Source organism: Pelodiscus sinensis, chromosome 9 (assembly GCF_052426305.1).
Source record: "Pelodiscus sinensis isolate ZL-2025 chromosome 9, ASM5242630v1, whole genome shotgun sequence".
Taxonomy (NCBI): domain Eukaryota; kingdom Metazoa; phylum Chordata; order Testudines; family Trionychidae; genus Pelodiscus; species Pelodiscus sinensis.
This window is the reverse complement of record NC_143060.1, coordinates 18,686,913-18,709,273: the sequence shown is the minus strand read 5'-3', so window position 1 is coordinate 18,709,273 and position 22,361 is coordinate 18,686,913. Positions and strand designations below refer to the sequence as shown.

Below are 22,361 nucleotides of genomic sequence, written 5' to 3'. Positions count from 1 at the left end.
CAGTTCTCCTTTAGCTGATTTTTATTAATATATGTACACAGCAGCTAAAGGAGAACTTTATATACACAAACACTATATAATATAGTATATATAATATAATAAAGTATATTAATAGAATTCTATCTCAACAGATTTAATTCTTAAATGCTACATATACTTGCTTAATCTCTCATTTTAAAAGTAGAAAAGGTTAGATTATAACATCAGGTTAGCTCTCTTTGAAGCAGGTAATAATTAAGTTGATTCACTGTTGCAATTACTGTCAAATCCCCCTTAATTACCAGAGATTTTATAGCAGCTTCATTATACGTCTGCTGTAATGCATTGTGGCCCTAAGGAGAAGTGTTGCAGGAAATTCTGCATAGCACGTATAATTCTAACCTGCAGTTAAAGCTTCCAGTGAAAGCCTCAACACTAAATTTATCTTTTTTTGACATTTTCCCCTATTATTTAAAGTAGTTTAACTGAAGTAACACCACTAAAATATCCACGTAACTTTGTAAGTGAGAACTGATCTCTTCACAGATATTAGAAATAAAAATGGAGAAAATGGTAAAATTAGAGTGAATTATGTCTGGAAAAGTGCTCAAAAAATTTAATAATGAATTTGCCCTGACCAAAAAAAAAAAAAAAAAAGAGGCAACTGGCACCTCACACTAAAAATGACATCAAAAATAGTCTCCTCTCACCAGAGTCATCCCTCAGGTGAGTAAGGATTAGAAGAAAGAGTCTCCAGTCACAAGTTCCTTTTATTTTTTAAGTATTGCTAAATACAGTTTTTATTTTTTTGGATTGTACACATACAGATAATTATACACACATCACCACCAACTTCCACATTTATAGTTCATTCTTTTGTTACACATACTTTTATAGTATACAGGCTTTGTATTAATGTTGTAGATAATAAAACTTTGAACCCAGATCTTATTATAGAGAAGTTTTTAAAACACCACTTTGTAAATCTGACCTTCCAACTAACTTTTGTAAAAACATAACCGCATGAAACTGCTGTTTTACAGCTCATGTGTCACTGCTTGTTTCCACTGGAAAAATCTTTACAAATCAAGATCTGTAAATTGAGCCTGTAACAGTTCAAAACAGATAACTGAATAATGTGTCCCACAGATCCCCTTGTAACGAAGGAATTTACTCCACAGAATATATTAGATGCAGAAAGGGCTTCAGTGTCAATGACACTATTGGCAGCTGTGTTAACAGTTAAGGAGCTGGCTTTGTACAGCAGTAGAGTTATTAAATTTCTCCAGAGACCATGACTCATTAATCAAATATTCATACATCTCTGTAAATACACACTAAACAGAGAATACCCTCAGAGTTGAGCATCCCAGCACAAACGCTCTTTCATGTAACACTGACAAAATCCTGAGAACATGCGGTCATGTTTTGCATTTCTAATGCTCTATGTACTCTTTAGTACCCCGATTCCTAAAAACAGAACACAAATGATCTTACTGATTGCAAGTGTTACATAGTTACAATTAAAATTGCTCCACTATTGCTTCATACCATCTTTTTAAAATTGAAGACAGTGAATCAATTCTTCTGTTCTTTGTTTACCACCAGACAAGTAACTTTTTCCCATACGGATGAAAAAACCCAAGGCCATGCTCTTATTAATACAAGAATTTGTATTAGCATGAAAACAACAAACCACTGGTTGAGTTGTGAAGGCCAAAGAACTTCATATATTTGCAAGACATCAGCTTGCCGTGTTTTGCAAATACTTCATCCTGCTTTTCACTGCAGCAGTAAAATTTAATGTCTTCTTACCCAGCCCATTGGAAGGAGAAATAGGGCTGAAAACAAAATCTAGATTCAGTTCAGTGCCCATGATTGTCTCTGTTGTCAGTTGAATCCCAACATCCCAAAACACTGGCAAAAATTGGCATGTTCAGAGCCAGGATTTGGATTCTGCTCCTTATAGAGGGTTACGAAATTCTGATCCACACCTTTCGGTTCAGGTAATTTCTAATTTAATTTAGGATACACAGTCACCACTGTATAGTGTATACACATGGATTATCACAATACTGTGTAGATTTAAAAACCCATGCATCATTTCAAATTAGTCTGTTATAAACCTGAGGGTGCTGGTAAATCTTGAAGCCGACAACTGTCAGATTATTTCATTTATTTTTAGGAGCAGAAAGCACAGCAGTATTGGAACCGATGCCCACATTGCAGGCTTTAAAGAGACACTTAAAAAAAACAGAGCAGCTAGCCTTACAATGCAAGTAAACTCACAATTGATCCAGTTTCAGGATTAAAGTTGGCCAGTTTATTATATAATAATTTAGGAAAATTATTTCTCCTGCTTTTTAATAACGTTCTTTTGAAACGTTTCATTCGATTTATATAAAGGGATTTTTCTTCTTATTTGAAGTTTATTTATTACCGGTAATCAACCTCATTGTTAGCACAGACAGCAGAAACCAAACAGGAAACTTCCCACTTTTTCTACAATTAAATAAATAAGTGTGCTAATTCAAGCATCCTACATTGCTCTCCTTGCATTATTTTGTAGTGGTTTTTAATTTTCTTTAAGTGGAATTGACATTTACATTTAAAAAATGAAGATCATCTTGCTTATTTAATTAAGACAGCCACTGACTGATGCAGAGCAACAATTCCTACCTTCCCTGAAACTTCCTGAAAAACAGAATCTAAGCAATGTAGCTCCACTGAGTCAGCATATGCAAATAAAACAATTGTAGGCATTCACTGAATATCACTCTGCAGAAACATTGGGACTGCAGTTCCATTGCCAACTCTTACCGTCTCTTTTTGCCTAAGGACAGGAACTCAAACCTGCAATCTTTACTCAGAAGTAGTAAGTTAGATAACCTTATCTGTTGAGAACTAATCAGTGCCCCGACTTTGCAAGCTGCTTTACATGTGCAGTCTCTTAGCCTGCCTACATACTCAATAACTTAAATGGATCTCTTTACAGACACAGAGGTTCTCTTGAGCAGATCAGTTTATAGGATTAGTTCTTAAAGAAAACAAAAGGAAAGACTGTATATGTAAGTACAGAACTCACAAAGCACTAGTTTTCAACATATGCACACATACTCTACAAATAGTTAAAAATTACTAAACATTTGTGGATCTTTTTGCTTTAAACAAAGAACAAAAAACTGCTGATTTGTTTTGATGGAAATTATGACAGCTTTTATTAATAAACAGAATGTTTTTATTTGAAAGACCATAGGCAGAAAAACCATTGTGAATGTGTACGTGAATAAACATCTAAGAGCTTTCACATAAGAAGAGATTTTGCGACCATTACGAAAAGGCCTTTTCATTGTTCACATGGTAGACTTAAACAATTATGACTACCCATGGATTGCTTGCAACTTGGGAAAGAGATTTTTATTTATAAAGCTCTGCTCATCTAATGAGGAAACCAAAACACTATCTGATGGAGGTGACCAGTCTTACACAGTCTAATGAAAACTACTCAAGGTCCTGATTTTCATTTACACTAAGGCTACGTCTACACTAGCACTTTTGTTGGTAAAACTTTTTACACTCTACCACTAATATAGCTACTGCTATTCATTGGGGGTGGTTTAATTAAACGGACTGGGGCATTTTCTCCCATTGGTATAGAGTAGTTACATAGGAGACCTTACAATGGCATAGCTGTATCACTGCAGCTGCATTGCTGAAAGGTCTCTAGTGTAGACATAACTTAAGACTCTTTTACATGGCCATGATAGTGTAAATTGGTGTAACTAATTTACACTGCCAGAGAGGTATAAACAGCCCTTAGTGTAAGTTTGATTTCATTATCAGTAAGGTGTTCACTACCAAACTACAAAGTAAAATTTTGTTATACAATATATACTGTCATCCTACACTCAGAGGGTTCAGTGCCTGATCAGGGTATAGTTGTCCAGTAACTGGGAAGAATGGACACATTTTAAAAATCATGTCCTAATCATGGAAAATGCATGGATTGGGGAGACACTAAAATAATCAAGCACAGTCTGCTGCAGCCACACACACACAGTTTGTTCATTCCGCTATCATTCGCCTTTCATAATTCACTCATCATTAGAGTTAACATGACATCCATAACTCCTGGAAATAAATCAGGTCTCAGAGTAAGCCCATTCTCTACTGTAATTAATGTAACTTACAAACATGCTTCCCATGTAAGCCACATTTTCAGCAAATAAAGTTGCATCATGATTTCAATGCACATCTTTTGTCTAGGCGAGCTTAAAAATTACCTAGACTTTCCTTGGGCTGAAAAAATCTTTTGCTTAACAAGATTAGAGAGCAGGATCCAACCATCCACACCTAACGTACTTGATTGCTGTAAAAACAATACACAGCTACCCTACCCACACTAATTTCTATGGTCATTTCATAATCAGAGAGTATCCACGATATGAATCTTAGTCCTTCTTTCAAGCTCACTTCTGCCTTGGTGTTTGTCACCACTAGTCTGGTTCACAAGTGATGACAAACACATGGGCCATCATAACCAGGATTTCTTAGAAAACTGGTGGCAAAAGGGGTTTTGGTCACTAACTAATCTAGAGATTTGTGGAAGACAACCCCAAGACTTCACTTCACTTTAATAAATGGAGGCATATGCATTTGCTAGATGCAGAAGGCTAAGTCTCAGCTAGTTACCCAAAGCTCTGGCAGAGAGGACTCCTGCTGGTATGAGATACTGAAAAAAACCCTCCTAAGAAAAGAAGGGAAACAGCAGAAAGTTATTGGGTGGGGAAAGAACAGATCTATTTAAAATATGGCCATATTTGCCAAATTCTATGATAGAGAGGCTAGTTCCATCAAGAAAGCAAGTACCTAATCAGTCAATGATTTGTATAACCTGTTTAAGAATATAGACCACTGCTGTGTGTGTGAGTAACTAATGCACAGTTGGCTTGTGTTTGAAGGCAGCAGCAGCAACAGTGATGACACAAATTGATTGCACAGTATTCAGGAGAAGTAAAGAGAATTACTATGCAATTAACATAGTTTCCAATTAAAGTCCCCAGTAGTTACAGAAAAACATTAATTTCTAGTAACTTCGTAATTTAACTTGTGTCACCACTGTACAGGAACCTTCAGAGATGAGGACAACCTGTGAACTTGCCAGTGCCGGACTCAGGAAATATACTAGCATGCTTTCCAAAACAGTGTGTCACAAGTCATTAGGTCTTCTTTCTGAGCCTTCGCCATTTTTTCACTGGGACAATGAGCTCTGAACAGAAAATAAGACTGGTAGGGGTTAGGATCTTGAACTATTAAGTTTCAAGACTTATTTAATAAGCTTTCTGGGCAACATGGAAAAATAATGCAGGGCTATGTAGCACTTTAAAGCCGTGGTCCCCAACACGGTGCCTGCGGGCGCCATGGCGCCCGCGGGGGCATTTCAATGCGCCCGCCAGGTGCTCAGGGCTGGCCTGGCCCCGGGCACATGGCGCACGGGCGCTTGCGGGGGGAGCGCGCTTGGCGGGGGGAGCGCCGGGCGCGCGGCACTCGGCGGGGGCGGGCGCCGGCCCTGGGCACTCGGCGGGGGGAGCGCTGGCCCCGGGCGCGCGGCACTCGGCGGGAGGGGGGGAGCGCCGGGCGCGCGGCACTCGGCGGGAGGGGGGGGAGTGCCGGCCCCAGGCGCGCGGCACTCGGTGGGGGGAGGGGGAGCGCCGGGCGCGCAGCACTCGGCGGGAGGGGGGGAGTGCCGGCCCCGGGCGCGCGGCACTCGGCGGAGGGGGGGGGCGCCAGCCCCGGGCACGCGGCACTCAGCGGGAGGAGCGCCGGCCCCGGGCGCGCGGCCCTTAGAGGGGCCCCTGCCCCCGGGCGCGCAGTTGGGGGGGGCCGCCCCCGGGCATGCGGCAAGGGGGGGCCCGCCCCCGGGCGCGCTAGTGTCCACGCCCCCTGGCGCCCGGCGGGCAAACGGCCACGACCCCTGGCGCCCAACAACCTCAAAAGGTTGGGGACCACTGCTTTAAAGACTAACAAGATGGTTTATTAGATGATGAGCTTTCGTGGGCCAGACCCACTTCCTCAGATCAAATAGTGGAAGAAAATAGTCACAACCATATATACCTTTGGTTGTGACTATTTTCTTCCACTATTTGATCTGAGGAAGTGGGTCTGGGCCACAAAAGCTCATCATCTAATAAACCATCTTGTTAATCTTTAAAATGCTACATAGCTCTGCATTTTGCTTCAGCTACACCAGACTAACACGGCTACATTTCTATTACTGGAAAAATAATGACACTAGCTTAGTTGTATTTGTCTATTTATAAAATTCGGAGTCCTAGTATAGTATAGGAAAACCATGTATAGAGATAGAGATAGAGATGAGGACTACCAAAGGTGAAACATTATGGGTAGTGAAGTGAATGCAGGAGCATTAACATAGACACGATTAAATCCATTTTAACAGATCAAATTTACCAGGAATATAGAGAAGAGAGGTTATGGAACAAAGGTTGCAAGAAATCTGACCAAGAGGGATCAGAAAAAGATTTAAGGCCAGGAATAAGACCTATATTTCATTGGAAATACAAGTAGAAAATTTACTCTTTCCTAAGTAGCCAACCTGGAATTTAGCCTGGACTGCACTTCTTTTCCCGAGAACTAGCACAGAATTATAATTAATTCCCCTTGCTCCTTCAAAAGATTCCTTTGCATTCATTTTTGTCCCCCTTTCCTTAATAGAGGTTTATGTAAATGAATTTTGAGGCAATTACTTAAATCACCAACATGGAAGAAAGAACAATAAATAGAAGTTGGAGGTGTGAGCAATAGGTAGTTGAAAATTACTACTAATTTCTAACAAATTTGTACAGTTGGTTCTGAATGCCACACTATTAGGGTAGACTAAAGGACACAATAGCATCTTCACCAGGTGTGTTAATAATAACAGTTTTCTATGCAAGTTTTCCCATCATAAATATACAATGAAAGGTCTATCATTAAAATTAAATTAGATAAGATATTTAAATCATAGGCCTTCTTTATAAGTTATAAGACTAAGAAGGGGAAGTTACTCACCAGGTGTGGTAACGATCGTTCTTCGAGATGTGTCCCCGTGGGTGCTCCACTCTAGGTGTCGGGCTCGTCCCGGCGCCGCTGATCGGAGGCTTTTCGTAGCCGTAACTGGCCGGACCGCGCATGCGCGGCAGGCTTCGCGCGGTTCCTCAGTCACGCGGTCCGGCCCCCCCGCCAGTTCCTGTCACCGTCCGGAATCTGCAATGAAACAAAAACAGACCCGGAGCGGGGAGGAGGGCGGGACGTGGAGCACCCACGGGGACACATCTCGAAGAACGATCGTTACCACACCTGGTGAGTAACTTCCCCTTCTTCTTCGAGTGGTCCCCGTGGGTGCTCCACTCTAGGTGAGTACCAAGCAGTAACCTCCATGCGCACCGGGTCAGTGTTCCTCCGTAGAGGCTAGAACTGCGGACGCTACTGCTGCGTCCGAGGACCAACGTCGCACAATCGCATAATGATGAACAAAGGAGGTGCTAGAGGACCAGGTGGCTGCTCGGCAGATGTCGCTGAGAGGCACACCTCTAGCAAATGCAGTGGAGGTGGCCATTGCCCTAGTGGAATGCGCAGCAGGCTGAGAAGCGAGAGGTTTTTCCCTTCAGTGAATGACAGGTTGTAATGCAAGCGGTAATCAACCTAGCTATGCGTTGACTGGAAAGAGGGTTGCCTTTAGAGCGCTGTGCTATGGACACAAGTAGTCTGTCCGTGCGTCTCCATGAGCGTGTTCTGTCTATATAAAACGCGAGTGCTCGTCGCACATCGAGCATGTGCAGCAAAGTTTCTGACGAAGAAGCATGCGGTCTAGGGTAGAAGGCAGTTAGAACTATGGGCTCATTAATATGAAAGGAAGTGTTGACCTTGGGGATGAACGCTGGGTGTAGACGTAAGGTCACTGTGGTCTTTGAAAAGGAAGTGTAGGGTGGACTCGCCATCAACGCCCCTAACTCGCTCACTCTTCGTGCGGAAGTGATAGCCAATAGGAATACTACTTTCATCGATAACATTCGAAGTGGTATTGATGCCAACGGTTCGAAGGGGGGATGCATAATTGCCCGTAGGACCAAATCGAGGTTCCAGGTTGGTGGAGGGGGCCTGTGGGGCGGATGCAGGTTCACTAGGCCTTTTAGAAACCTTTTAGTAATTTGGTGGGAAAAAATCGAAGTACCCTGCAGAGGTTCATGAAAGGCACTGATCGCTGCTAAATGAACTCTCAATGTAGCCATGGCCAGACCCAAGTCATGGAGGTGGAGGATATAGTCCAGGATGTGTTGTAGAGGGGAAGTAATAGGTTGTACGTTTATAGCTTGACACCATTGCTGGAACCTGTGCCATTTTGCCAGGTAAGATCTCCGAGTAGAAGTCTTTCTGCTACTCATAAGAATTGTTTTAACTCGCTGTGAACAAAGGTGCTCGTCTTGTCTGAGCCAGCTATGAACCACGCTGTGAGGTGAAGCGACTCGAGTCTGGGATGCAAGAGGGCTCCCTTCTGCTGGGACAACAAGTCTGGGTGAAGGGGGAGTGTCCACGGTGGGCGTATCGACAGCCTGTGCAACAGCGGATACCACGGCTGTCTCGGCCATGCCGGAGCTATTAAGATGACCGTCGCTCGCTCGAGCATTATCTTCTCGAGAGCTCGCGGTATTAGGACCGTCGGGGGAAACGCGTAGAGGAGGGGTCCCGTCCAAGTCATTAGGAGAGCATCGCCCAGAGACCCTCTTCCGATCCCCCCTCTGGAACAGAACTGGGGACACTTGGCATTCTGCGTCGTGGCAAACAGGTCTAGTTTCGGAGTTCCCCATTTGCGAAAGATGTGTCGAAGAACGTCTGCCCTCATTTCCCACTCGTGATCTACTGGGAATTGTCTGCTTAACGAGTCCGCAATAACATTGCTGATGCCAGGTAAGTACGATGCCATGATGGTTACATCGTTCCTTATGCACCAGTTCCACAACCGCACTGCCTCCGCACAAAGGGAAGGAGATTTGGCACCCCCTTGCCGGTTTATGTAGTACATCGCCGCTACATTGTCTGTGAGTATCCTGACCGCGGCATGCCTTATGCGTGGAAGAAAATGCTTGCATGCCAGGAAAATGGCCCGCAACTCTAGGAGATTGATGTGGTATGTGCTCTCTATGGTGGACCATTTGCCCTGAACGCGATCGCTGTCCATGTGCGCTCCCCAACCTATGAGAGATGCATCTGTTGTTATGAGCATAGAAGGCTGAGGACGACGGAACGGAACTCCGGAGAGGAGCGTCTCCGTGCGTTTCCACCAGCGTAGAGAGTCGTGAACGTGAGGCGGTGGAATAACTGCCTTGCGGATGCTGTCTTTCTGAGGCAAGTATACCTTCCGTAACCAGTGCTGAAGGTCCCTGAAGTGGAGTCTGGCGTGAGGAACCACGAAAGTGGTGGAAGCCATGTGGCCCAGGAGGCGGAGGCATGTATGCACAGACACGGTCGGAGCGATATCCAGGACTCTTATCAGATTCTGTATGGCCTGAAATCTGTCTAAAGGTAAGTATGCCCTTTCCGTGACCGAGTCTAGTACTGCACCTATGAACTTTATAGTTTGCGTCGGGACAGTGGTCGACTTCTGCTCGTTTAATATCAGGCCGAGCGAATCGAACGTGTTTCTGGCCAACGAAACCATTTGTACGGTCTCCTGGTGCGTTGGGGCCTTTATGAGGCAGTCGTCCAAGTAGGGGAATATAAGGACGTGCTGCCGTCGTAGGTATGCTGCAACTACCGCCAGCGTTTTCGAGAAGACTCTGGGAGCTGCCGCTAGACCGAAGGGAAGAACTCTGTATTGGAAATGGTCGTTGAGCATTGCAAAGCGTAGAAAGCGTCTGTGTGCCGGGTGAATTGTAATGTGAAAATATGCGTCCTGCAAGTCGAGGGCCGCAAACCAATCGCCGCGAGTCAGAGACGGAATTATTGTTGCTAATGTCACCATCTTGAAACGCATTTTTCTCAGATAACGATTGAGAAGTCGCAAGTCGAGAATCGGTCTCCATCCTCCTGACTTCTTTTCTGTCAGAAAGTAACGGGAATAAAACCCTTTCCCCCAGAACTCTTTCGGGACTCTTTCTATGGCTCCTATGGCGAGCAAGCGTAGGACCTCCTGTCGCAAAAGAGTTTCGTGAGAGGGGTCCCTGAAAAGGGACGGGGTTGGTGGGTGGGAAGGGGGAATTGAAGTAAAGGGAATGGTGAAACCCGATTTCACTATGTCCAATACCCATTTGTCGGTGGTTATCGCGGCCCAACGATGATAATAGGGCCGAAGACGATGATGGAAGATGGGAGAGGTATTGGTAGTAATTGCGGTCGCGATTGGTACGATTGCGCCCTCGACAGACCCGTCAAACCTGTTGTTTGGTCTGCGGATGATTGTTCGCCCTGGAAGGTTGCGGGCGCCGGCGTTGTGGCCTCTGTTTGGATCGGGTGTGGTCAAACGGGCGGGGTTGTTGCCTCTGAAATTGGAAATCGTATCGCCTCTGGTATGGGAAGAATCTCTGACGGCGGAACGGTGGGACGTACATGCCCAGCATACGAAGGGTCGTCCGGGAGTCCTTCCCGGTGTGAAGTAGTTCGTCCGTTTTGTCCGCAAACAATTTTAATTTGTCGAACGGGAGGTCTTCAACTTTCGCCTGAAGGTCTCTCGGAGCACCCGCCGCCGCCAGCCATGAAGCTCTACGCATGGATATTGCGGTGGCTATAGATCTCGCAGCCGTGTCCGCAACATCCATGGCTATCTGGAGACTGGCACGAGAGCAAGCGTATCCTTCCTGCACCACCGCGCGCAGAATGGCTTTATCCTCCTCGGAGGCATTCTGGGCCAGACCCGATAGCTTGGCTATGTTGTCAAACCCATGATTGGACAGTAGCGCTGCATAATTGGCAATGCGAAGAAGAAGGGTAGAGGATGAGTAGACCTTTCTACCAAATATGTCCAATTTCTTCGCTTCTTTCTCCGCTGTCGCATTCCTCGCCTGCGGGTTCTTAGCTCGATTCAGGGCTGCGTCCACTATCAATGAGTTCGGTTGGGGATGAGTAAAAAGAAACTCTAAGCCCTTAGAAGGTACAAAATATCTCTTCTCTACCCGTTTGGATGTGGGCGGGACAGAGGCCGGGGTGTGCCATATTTCTGAGGCTGGTTCAAGGATCGCCTCGTCAATCGGGAGCGCTGCTCTGGACTGTTGTTTGGGATGCAGGTTTTTAAGCAATTTGTAGTGCTTCATCTGAACGTCAGTCGCATGAACGTTCTGCGTGTCAGCTACCCGCTTAAACAGATCTTGGAACTCTCGACTGTCGTCCGGGGGTGAATCGTTCCCTTGAAACACCGCTTCGTCCGGAGAGGATGAGGCCACGTCCTGTGGAGATATCGCGTGTGAGGGGGCATCCTCATCTGAAATCTGGCCCTCCTCGGGATCCGATATCTGAGGAGGCGGCGAGGGAGCAGCCGCCCGAATTTTTGGGGTTTGAACCGAGCGTTGCGGGGAACCCACTGGTGACTGGTGCTCATGCTGCGAGGTACGGCAGCGACAGGAATGAGGTGACCGAGACCTTGAGTAGGCATATGGGGAATAGTCCGGCTCTCGACGATGATAAGAGTAATCGGGAGACGGTCTCCTAGATGAATAGGGAACGCTGTACCTGCTTCCATATGACCTCGAAGGTGAGCGGGATGGTGAGCGAGATATAGGAGATCGCATCCCGAAGTGTGGAATGGGATGTCTGTAAACATGCGTGAAGTGCGGCCTCGAGTAGTGGTATGGAGAACGCGAGGCGTGATAGTACCGCGATTCCCTTGGCACATGATATCGCGGGGGGGAGGGAGACGGTGCCGGCGAGAACTTTGGAGATGGCGAAGGAGACGATCTTCGAGGAAGCGACTTTCTTTGAGCCTTCGTCGGTACCGGACCTTTATCAAGAGAGCGTCTGGAGACGCGATCGTCATCGTCTGAGAGTAGTATAGGAGAATGCGGTACCGACACTGATGGGGAGGGAAGCTGACTCTCCGGTGCCTTAGGGGAAACCGGGGTACTACGGACCGCCGGTTCCGTGACCCCTTTCTTAAGCGCATGCGGTGCCGCCCCCGACACCGAGGCATGGCTGTCGCTCGGCACCGCGTCAGGTGCCGCAGGCGTTAGGCGCGTCGGTGCCGTCTGGTTTGTCGGTGCCGATGGTTGAGCCGGTGCCGACTGCGGCGCCGTGGCATGTTTCCGCACCGGTGGTGCCGAGGTCTTATGGTCGGCCGGGTCTATAGGGTGCCGTTCTCGACTCATCGGTGCCGATTGCTGCCTGGTAGAGCTGGCGACAGTGGACGGTGCCGGCGCTGAAGACGAGCGCCCCACTGATTTCCATCTGTCCCGCTTGTGTTTCGCGGGTTTATACCCCACTCCAGAGGTACCCGGTTGGTCACCCTCGCTGATTCTAGATCGAGGGGCCGCGGCCAGAGAGCGCGCTGGGGAGACTCGCTTAGACTTCTTTTGAGTCGACCCCAGGCATGGTGGAGACGTCTTCTCAAGAGTTCGGGAAGACTCCCGTTGAGGCGCTTCAGAGGGCTGTAAAGCCTTATCAAACAAGATAAGCTTCAGCCTCATGTCTCTGTCTTTACGTGCCCTGGCCGTTAACTTCGAGCAATGGGCACATTTTCCCAGCACATGGGACTCTCCCAAGCAGCGTATGCACGCGTCGTGGCCATCTGACGCTGGCATGGGGTCCTTGCATCGAACACATTTCTTAAACCCCGGAGAGCCGGGCATGATATATATATATATATTTACAACAATAACGAATAATAGAGAAAAAACCCGTAACTAACTATCTACTGAACTTCGAAAATTTTTTTTTTTTAAACGAACAAACGACTAACTAACTAACTAATTAACAATAAACTGTGGAAAACTTGTAATAATTTTAACGTTTATCTCTTAAGGATCTGTCTCTGAGGAGAGAATCTGAAGTCCGTCAGCAACCTAGGACGGTTGAAAGGAACTGGCGGGGGGGCCGGACCGCGTGACTGAGGAACCGCGCGAAGCCTGCCGCGCATGCGCGGTCCGGCCAGTTACGGCTACGAAAAGCCTCCGATCAGCGGCGCCGGGACGAGCCCGACACCTAGAGTGGAGCACCCACGGGGACCACTCGAAGAAGAACTGAAAATGTCTCTATAGATCCTAGAACAAATGTGAATCTGTTGAAATATTCCAGATCCATTTTTGTTTACATTTTATTGTAAATATCCATGATCTCCACACTAGAGGGAGGAACGCGGCCATCTTTGGCAGGATAGCTGCCAGCCTGGCCACCAAAGGCCACATGCGAACCCAGGAGCAGGTTTGCATAACAATCAAGTTGGTCCGGTGAGACTCCCAACCCTGAGCTTCCCCTCCTCCTTCTTCCCCCCTCCAGCTCCCTCCTCTCAGGTTTCCCCCTCTCCTCTCCCATCCTCTCTTCTCCCTTTTCCCGCCTCCTTTCCCCAGTCTCACCAGAGTTTCATTCCCTCCCCCCAGTTTTGTTAAATAAAGAGTTTGTGTTCATGAAAGTACATGTATTTTATTTGACATCAGGAAGGGGGGTGAGGGAGGAATGAGGCACAAGCCCCCAGTGGGGCAGACCAGGGAGGCTCACAGTGCTCCTCACGGTGGAAGCTCTCCCGCAGGGCCTCCTGGATACTGACAGCCCCCCCGATAGACCTCCCGGATGGCAGCCTGCAGAAAGTGCAGCCAGGCTCACAGCAACGCATCCCAAGAGAAGCACCAGAGTACCCAGGGGCAGCTCTGGCTCCATGTTACAGAGTGCTGTGGTGTCCTGAGTGAGGGCAACCAGAGCACGCAGAGACAAATTGCTTTACTGTCCCTCATTGAGGTAGGCAAGCAAGCAGGGAAACCTGAGAACTGGCTGTCCGGGGGGGTCCCTTTAAGCACAGACCTCAGATAGTCGCAGGCAGCAGCCCCCACACAGTAAGTCCTGACCTGGTGCCCTGCCGGAACTATTTCCGGTCAGGCTTAAATGCGATTCAGCATCCACTCAGTGTGGAAACGCTATTTCGAATGCATTTTGTGTGTAGACGTGTTATTTCGAAATAAGCTATTTCGAAATAACTATTTTGAAATAACATTATAGTGTGGACACACCCTGTTAGTTAGTTACTGTTGAAAAGAAAGGGGTCTCTAATAGGGAATGAAGGGACATTTCTTTTAACAGACATGTGGGTTTAGGAACATACGTGCTAATATACATCCTACTGTAATATTTACTATATCATATTTATTCTTTCTGATCTCATAGATACTTACCTTTCTGTTGCTTCTTTGACAGAAAAGTATATAAGAACAGCCATACTGGGTCAGACCAAAGGTCCATCTAGCCCAGTATCCTGTCTTCTGATATGGTCAATGCCAGATAGTCATGTGATCCCTCTTCTGTCATCCATTTTGAGCCTCCGACAAGAGGCTAGGGACACCATTCCAACCCAGCCTGGCTAATAGCCATTTATGGACCTAACCTCCATGAATTTATCTAACTCTTTTTTGAACCCTGTTAAAGTCCTGGTTTTCACAACATCCTCTGGCAAGGAGTTCAAGGTATTAAATTAAAGTTCACTGCAGAATAATAAAAACAACCAGGCAATGCCATAATTAGGTATTTTTGTGAAGGATCAAAATATTCATTATACATCCACTCTCCTTAGGTTAGCACGTGTCGCACTCTTTACTTTTGCAGATTATGTTTACTGATTGCATCTTTGCGTCTCTGATTACGATGTACCCACTTGTCCCTTGTAATAGCCCTGCAATCAGGGGCCTGGTAGGTTGGTATGGATTTAAGGCAGATTAACAAAGCCATACATATTTGTTAATGTATTACTAAAAGGAGGGCATGACGTTATACAAATACTTAATGTATAAACTCTAGTGAGGAGAAGAGGAATTACTTAGGATGGTACAAGAACTTAACTTTCTGGAATAGGATGAAATTAAAGGGAAAACTTTACACAGAAGAATATTATTGTGTGAAAAACTCTCACAAGTAAGTGCTGGAAGTCCCATCACATGTGACCATGAATACCTGAATAAGCCAGACACTAATGTACATGCATAAAGGGGAACTAGGTAACTAATAACATTCCTCCTGTTTCCAATCTGTATGACTACAATAAATTTAACATGCCTAATAGGCTTTAAAGAGTGAGAGGTCACAAGTAACTTTTTAAGCAAGGAATCAAAAACAACATTTAGTTTAGACAGTTTTTTTGAATCAATACGCAGTAGTCTTTTTCTGATCATGAAATATTTAGTTTTGACCATGGGAACAATTATTACTTCCTTTTAGTGACACATAGGATATTATTTGGATAGACAACATTTATGCATTCTTGTGCCGAAAAGGCACTTTAGAAGGAGTTAACAGTTGATTTACAATAAAATTTGTCTTATTACAAAGTATTTGCCCCTCATTTTTTAGATACAGAATTCAAACAATGTATCATTACAGTGAAATGTACCATTACAGTTCAAAAGGACATGCATTTAACATTCTCGTACCTTTAATTTTTTAATTTGTACAGTGTTAGTGTGTATTTTAAATTCTGAATTTGCTTTGTTAAAGCATGAAACTATTCATGTAGATTTATCTGCTAGATGTTTTATGCACCTAAAAATCATCACAAGCAATTTACAGTAATGGCAGATAACAAAAGATCATATCCCAAAATATTTACAGTCTGCTCCTTATCTGCTGTTTTATGCTCTGATTTAGAAGCAGAATGGGTAGGAATAGAAGTCTCAAAAATTACATGGTCAAGACAGGAAACAAACACTTCTCCCACTTAATAACTGTCTATCTGCTTTGATTGGTTAAAGTTAATATTAATAATGTAACCTTTAAAAATTGCAGGGGAAATCCAATACTTTATATTCATTCCTCATATTAAGGTTCAAAAGCAAGTTTAATGAATAGCCTTTATAAAATAATATTGCTAAATAGTACCTTAGCTCATAATTCTGCTTATATAATTGCATCTGGATTGTAGCTAACAATTACTATTGATATATCAAAGTTACATTTTTAGTATGCTCTGCTAAAAAGGTATCTCATGATTATAACTACCACCATTATTGGGGTTTAAGTAGCAAAATAGATTAAATGCATTAGACTTTTTCTTCAAGAGCCCTAGATTCAAGTTTTGCTTACAACTGGAAACGATCTAGTAGTCTCAAAACTAGAAGACATATCCACACCACTAAACCACCATATAAATGGAACTGGAACAGCAGTGGGAACTGCAGATCAAGACGAGGCTCACTGGAAGAGCTATCCAGGAGGGCATGCACGGTATCCGTCCACGTTACATTGTGTCTAACTTAACAACTCTGTCTGTCTTCACTAGCAAAAAGTGTCACTGTATTCATCCAACTATCGGTGAACAAACCAAAAATAACTAGTTATTACATTTATAAGTGACATTTGAAAGACCTAACATATACAACATTATAATCTTTATAAAACAAGATCAATTTCAATATTGCTTGCCTTGTGCTGTACAATTTTTTAAAAGGACAGCTGTCAATACCTTATTGTAAAATGTCCTTAAAGCAAGACAAACTCTTCTGTACTAAATCTTTTTAATCTCTTCTTTTCATTCTTGGAGAAAACATCATTTTCTTCATGAAGAGGACTGGAGGCAAAGTCATAGTCTCTAGAATGACCCTTTACAAAAGTAAACAAAGGATATTTCTCCTTAGATGAAGATTTCAGCATCTACAATGCAAGATAACACACCAGATAAAATGTTAATTGAAAATGAAAGGATACGATACCCAGGTGTATTCATCTAATTACAACATGTTACAATATGTAATATGCATATTTGTTTTTATTTTCATTTGTCACATTAGAACAAACACACCGCACAGCTTCTCAATAGACCACTTTTTGTGGTAAATAAATATTTTTCTAACTCAGCCTCTTCTTGATACAATAACCAGACTTGGAGTTTCAGGCCCCAATCTTGCAACTTGTTACACACAGGCAAACTGAACCACTTACACATATGTAGAACTCCATTAGCTTCCGTCCATGTGGAACAAGTTGCAGAACAGTCTTCATATTTTCTGTCATCTCTTGATTTGCGACTAGGATTTGTGGGGCAGGTTAGCACCTTCTGGAATTTCCGGAAGAATTTTTAGGGCACAGAGAGCACCTACAGCCATACTATTTAAACATACTACAAATCCTTAAACATACTACAAATCCTAACAGACTGCTATGCATCAGAGACTTCCCTTTATGTCCACACTGCACAACATGCAATAGCACAGTGGAGAGACCAGGGTCCAACAACTGTAAATATAGGTTTATAATGCTATATGGACACTCCATTGTGGTGGCTTGGAAATACTGAGCCCATAAGACCATGTCCCACAGATCTGAATTTTTAACACAGTGTGGACATACCAACTGTTTCCTAAGAGACAAAAAAGTTGAGCCTCTGTCAAGGAAGCTATTTATACTAACAGTGATCAGTCACACATATAAATAAAAATAGTTTTAGTTGTATGTATCACTAGCCTAGATACAAAAAGGCTTAAATACCCTTTCCACTGTTTATTTAAGGTATTCAACACTCATTGAAGTTTAAAAAAAGTTGCTGATCACCTTTGAAAGTAAATCTCAATACACAGCTTTAGTATATGCTAAGCTAAATTAGTCTACAGCTATCACCTGCATTGAAGTGATCAAACTATGAACCACAAATATAATTTGCTTTAATTAGAAGCAATTGAAACACTAAAATGCTTGGATATTTAAATAGTATGAGTCATTAAAAAAAACAAGGTGGTGGGAAATGATGCTCAAAGTAAAATCAGATTTTGCCATTTTTACTGTGCTCAGCAATTTCCCACTTTATTCTAGACTATTTCACTTCATTCTATTATTATGCTGTGAAAACCGGGAAGAAGGGAAAGAAGAAAGAGAGAGATATGAGGACAACTGTGATGAGCAGAAGACAATGAAAAGAGAAAAAAGAAAAGAAATGAGTGCTGTGAAAGAAAGCAAAGAGTTGAGACAAGAACAGAGACTATAGGCCTCCGGGGTAGAGGGGTGTAAGGGGGGGGGAGGGTCATTTGAGCCTTTCATTTCTAGTTCATTAGATGAAGCCAGCCCTGAGTCAGTAACAACTGAAATTCATAGTCACATGGCAGCTGTTTGATGGAAATGGGTTAGCACATATAGTCTAGCTCCTAAATGACATGTGTCTACAAGACAAAAGCCATCAGCACAGTCTCAGAGAAGCTGAAGTAGTATGGAGACCGAACCATTCTCAGCCCTACAGGCGTTCCCTCTAGGTCAGGACTGAGCTAAATAAACAAGGCAGCATAGAAGATGACAGAAGACTTCATTCTCTACAGTCATTACTCTCACACCTCTCTGAGTACTAAATACTAAGGGAAATTATAAAAAGAAAAATGAGATAAAAAAGAAAGTAAGCTAGAAAAGGCAGCAGAAAGGTGGTCATGGAAACTACTGCAGTATGGAACTTGATTAAAACTAGAAATTATTTCCAAATTGCACGTCACGCAGACTATCACTACCATTCAAGTCAATGGGTATGTTCTGGAAGTGTATTTTAGCTTTAGAAAAATTTAATGCAAAAGTGTGCATGTACATTACACTTGTGATATAAAATACTTCCGTACAGATTTTCATGAGAATAAGAGACAATTATCAGAAGAGAGCTCATTAAATTTGACATGCTGATCTCAGTAACCAACTTCTAAGCAATGTTTGTCTATCAATAGGGTCTACTTAATGGACATAGATAAGAGCTAGAAGACACACTTCCAAATGAATAAATCGCTTGGTTCTCAAACACATTTCTTTTTATAACCACTCCTACAACCTTCAATTTTTGGGACAGTTATGGTATAAATTTGATCACTGTTGCGTTTTTACCAAAGAAACACCCATTCTCAAAAAACATGAGCAAAGCAACTGAGCAGTGTTCAAAGACCTGCTTAATTTTTAATTTAGTTGGCTTACAAAAACACATCCACCACACACAGAAACTTTATCCTGTACATGAAATATCATTCCTTGTATGAACTATCAGATCCTTTATAAGCTGACCAAAACAGCTCTGCAGTCTGAGAACCACTACTTTCTCCCCCCACCAAAACACAAATTTATCTACATTTCATATTTTTTCTAATAATTTAAATGGACACGATCAGTAATTAACTTTCAAAGATTAACAACTTTTTATGTTTTGAAGTAGGGCATATTTATAGTGCATTTTAAAACCAATAGCAAGCAAGCCTTAGAGTCTGGGTCTATAGAACTCTACTTCACTTGCCAAAGAAGCAAAAATCTGAAGTCCTTCATCAACCTAACTTGGGTGACTCCATTTGACTTGGAAATATATTATGCTACAATTTAAGGCATTAAGTTTTCTTAAAGTGATCATGAAAGAACAGAAAAGTAACAGTCAAAGGCAGAGCAGGAAAAATTAACAGACTGATGGGTAGAGTGGAGGATGGGTAGAATTGTTTGTCACACAATCTTCATATGAAAACTTCCCTCTTTTTTAGGGAAAATGCATAATTTATTTTGGGTATACTTACACAATGACATATTAATATTAAAGAACCTGAAACTAAAATGCTAATAAAATAGTTTTAAGACTAAAATCAGCTACTTTGACGTTAAACAATATGCTTTTCAGAGCATCCAACAATTGGATAAGGAGAGAAATTCACCTGGCCTGAGATTTTAAGAGGGAGACAATAGAAAAAAAGAGCAAGTTTCTTACATATCTCAATTTCTCATTCACTATTTTGTCACGTTCTTAAATCTCTCAATCATAGCAGAGATATAAGCTAAACATAATGAAGCTTTATAGACTTTAATTCCATATCTCTAATGCTTATGGAGTTCCTGTCTTCTAGATCTACTTCCTAGTCCTCCATGGCTCAAAGAAAAAAGAACTTCATAAAAAACCTACAGACCATTTTATGTTGACATTACTTACTGGTTCATACCTTATCTAATAAAAATATTTAAACTTAAATAAAAAGTTATATTTTCTAAGTATTGTACAAACATTAATTCCTTGCATAGATGTGATAACCATTGTGACAAATGTAACAATATTATGACATGTCATTATTGTTGAATCCTTTTATAGGTAATTTTTGATGATAAAACATTTGGTTATTTGGTACCATCGTGAACACAACACGAGTGGCATTCAAACACTACAATAGTCTAGAAGAAAATGTCTGTCAATTAAATTCAAACCTATGTACATAAATCTATTCCTATGTTCTTCAAGTGGAATGGACATTGCAAGTTTACTGGATGATACCTGTTTTACTGCTTTAAAACAATGCTTCCAAGTCATAAAAATATTTCTTTATCTTGAAATGTAATCAAAATGGCACTTATATAACAAGAAATAATGCACAGTTTTGCTTTGCTCAAATATTTCCATTTTAAAAAAATTTCATCCCCAAAGGAAGGACTGCATTTTAAAAATTTCTCTTCAAGTTGAAGGCAATCCAATGACCATAAAAAGTGCTGTCTACAAAAATATTTTCATTTCAATAGTGCCACCTAGTGGAATAATCCTATACTGAGCCTACTTATCATACTACACCGGTTTGTTTCAGTCTGTCTCTTACACAAATCTTCTCTTAGCAATCATCTATTATGGTATTTATTCTCTTTCTCCAAATTTTATATGTTCATATTAGGGAGATGTAAAAATATTCTAGAATTCTTGTACGTTTGTGCTTCATCAATAAATCCTGTTTATAGAACAGGATAGGTTCTATCTAATATATCTAAGACAATATTCTCTATCCTTAATAAACACAGTACATACACACTATCAAGAACTACAATAGTATCAGAGAGATATCATTTTCATAATTTCAATACTAACCTTAGTTATTTCTTCAGAAATTCTTTCAAAGTCTTGCACATTCTTACAATAAAATCCTATTGTACAGCTAGGATCCATGTTTTTGAATGACATCTTTTTGGGGGAAGGACAATGAAATGACTGCAATTATCAAGATAAAAGCATTTTAAAGATCCTTGAAAGACTTGAGGAAGACATAGCTATCAATGTTCTTGCCTAGCATTAATGGCTTTACCATATAATTCACCATACCACACACTCCCAAACTAGTGAAAACTGTTAAAGGTATTTCTGTCCCCAAAAATGTTCAAGTTATTTTACCCCTTGATATTCAGAAGGCCACATAAACTGTACTAGGTTATATTCTATTTACCAAACTTCCCATTATGCCACATGAATGCCAGTCCAAAAAAAAGGATGTAGAATCTGTCAAAAGTTGGAAGCAGCATTTTATGACATCATTTCATTAATATTCCCAAAGTAGAGAAGGTGAATGCTCCTGTGCCAAGTGCATTTGGTGCAGTATTTGCACTCTTACAATTATTGCTTAACCCCCCATGCACGTCCACTTCCCCCTTACATTAATCATTTATCTTTTTGGGAGGTATTTTCATTAGCAAGAGAAGTGGGTACAAAGGCAGTGTATTACAATGTACCACAAGTACAAAAATCCACTTTATATTTCACACAAAAGGATGTGCGTTTATGATAGGTGGTAAACTGACAGCTTTTGAAATGGAAACTACAAGTAATAGCAGCACAAACTTCCCCACATCACTTCACTCCCAAACTAAAAAGAATAAATACAGAATAGTTCACTTCAGTCTTCATGCCTACTTATTATTATAAAGACTGAACATGGGTAACAGTTGTGGGGTTTGTGTTTCTATGGAGCTGGACAAAAATCATTAACTCATTTCACATGTTACAGAAAAGCCATCTTATGGTTAAACCATTTGGTCATTACTGATCTAGGCTGCAGTCAGTGATCTAAATGGGTAAGGCTCTATATCCTACTACTGCTCAGAGCTATCCACACCCCAAGCCCTCTGTTAAATCATTAATCATTCTCTTATAATAGCTTAGTATTTAAATCAAACAAATTTTAACTGTACACATTTCATGTTCTACTTAGACTGGACTAGTAGTTTTATTCTACGAGTACTTCCTAAGAGACCAATATAAAAGGAAGTAATATGAGATATTTAGATGTGCATCAGGAAAACTCACTTAGCTCATCCTTGAGTCAAAATAACAACTGTTAAGATCTAACCTGTCTCTATAGAAAGGGCAACAAAGCAAGCTAATATCCAGCACTCTAATGGTGCAGAATCTCTCTTCCTAACACCTTCCTACTTTTCATTTTTGAGCTGCGTAAAAAGCAGAT

At 42.3% G+C, this 22,361-nt stretch overlaps 1 protein-coding gene across 3 annotated transcripts in view; it reads right to left on the bottom strand.

Moving 5' to 3' along the window:
• ATG4C (autophagy related 4C cysteine peptidase) overlaps window positions 1-22,361 on the bottom strand; it is a 53,670-nt gene that overhangs the window by 196 nt on the left and 31,113 nt on the right. Inside the window, exons 10-11 of one of the 3 annotated variants that reach the window (XM_089780453.1) lie at window positions 20,996-21,115; window positions 16,622-16,809 (exon numbers count right to left, since the gene is read on the bottom strand). In XM_089780453.1, the coding sequence (XP_089636579.1) occupies window positions 16,639-16,809; window positions 20,996-21,115 (291 nt within the window). In that variant the 3' untranslated portion in view covers window positions 16,622-16,638. Of the gene's footprint in view, window positions 1-15,282; window positions 16,810-16,838; window positions 17,213-20,995; window positions 21,116-22,361 lie in introns of those variants that run through there. The other 2 variants (XM_006126757.5, XM_075936146.2) reach the window with 2 other exon arrangements.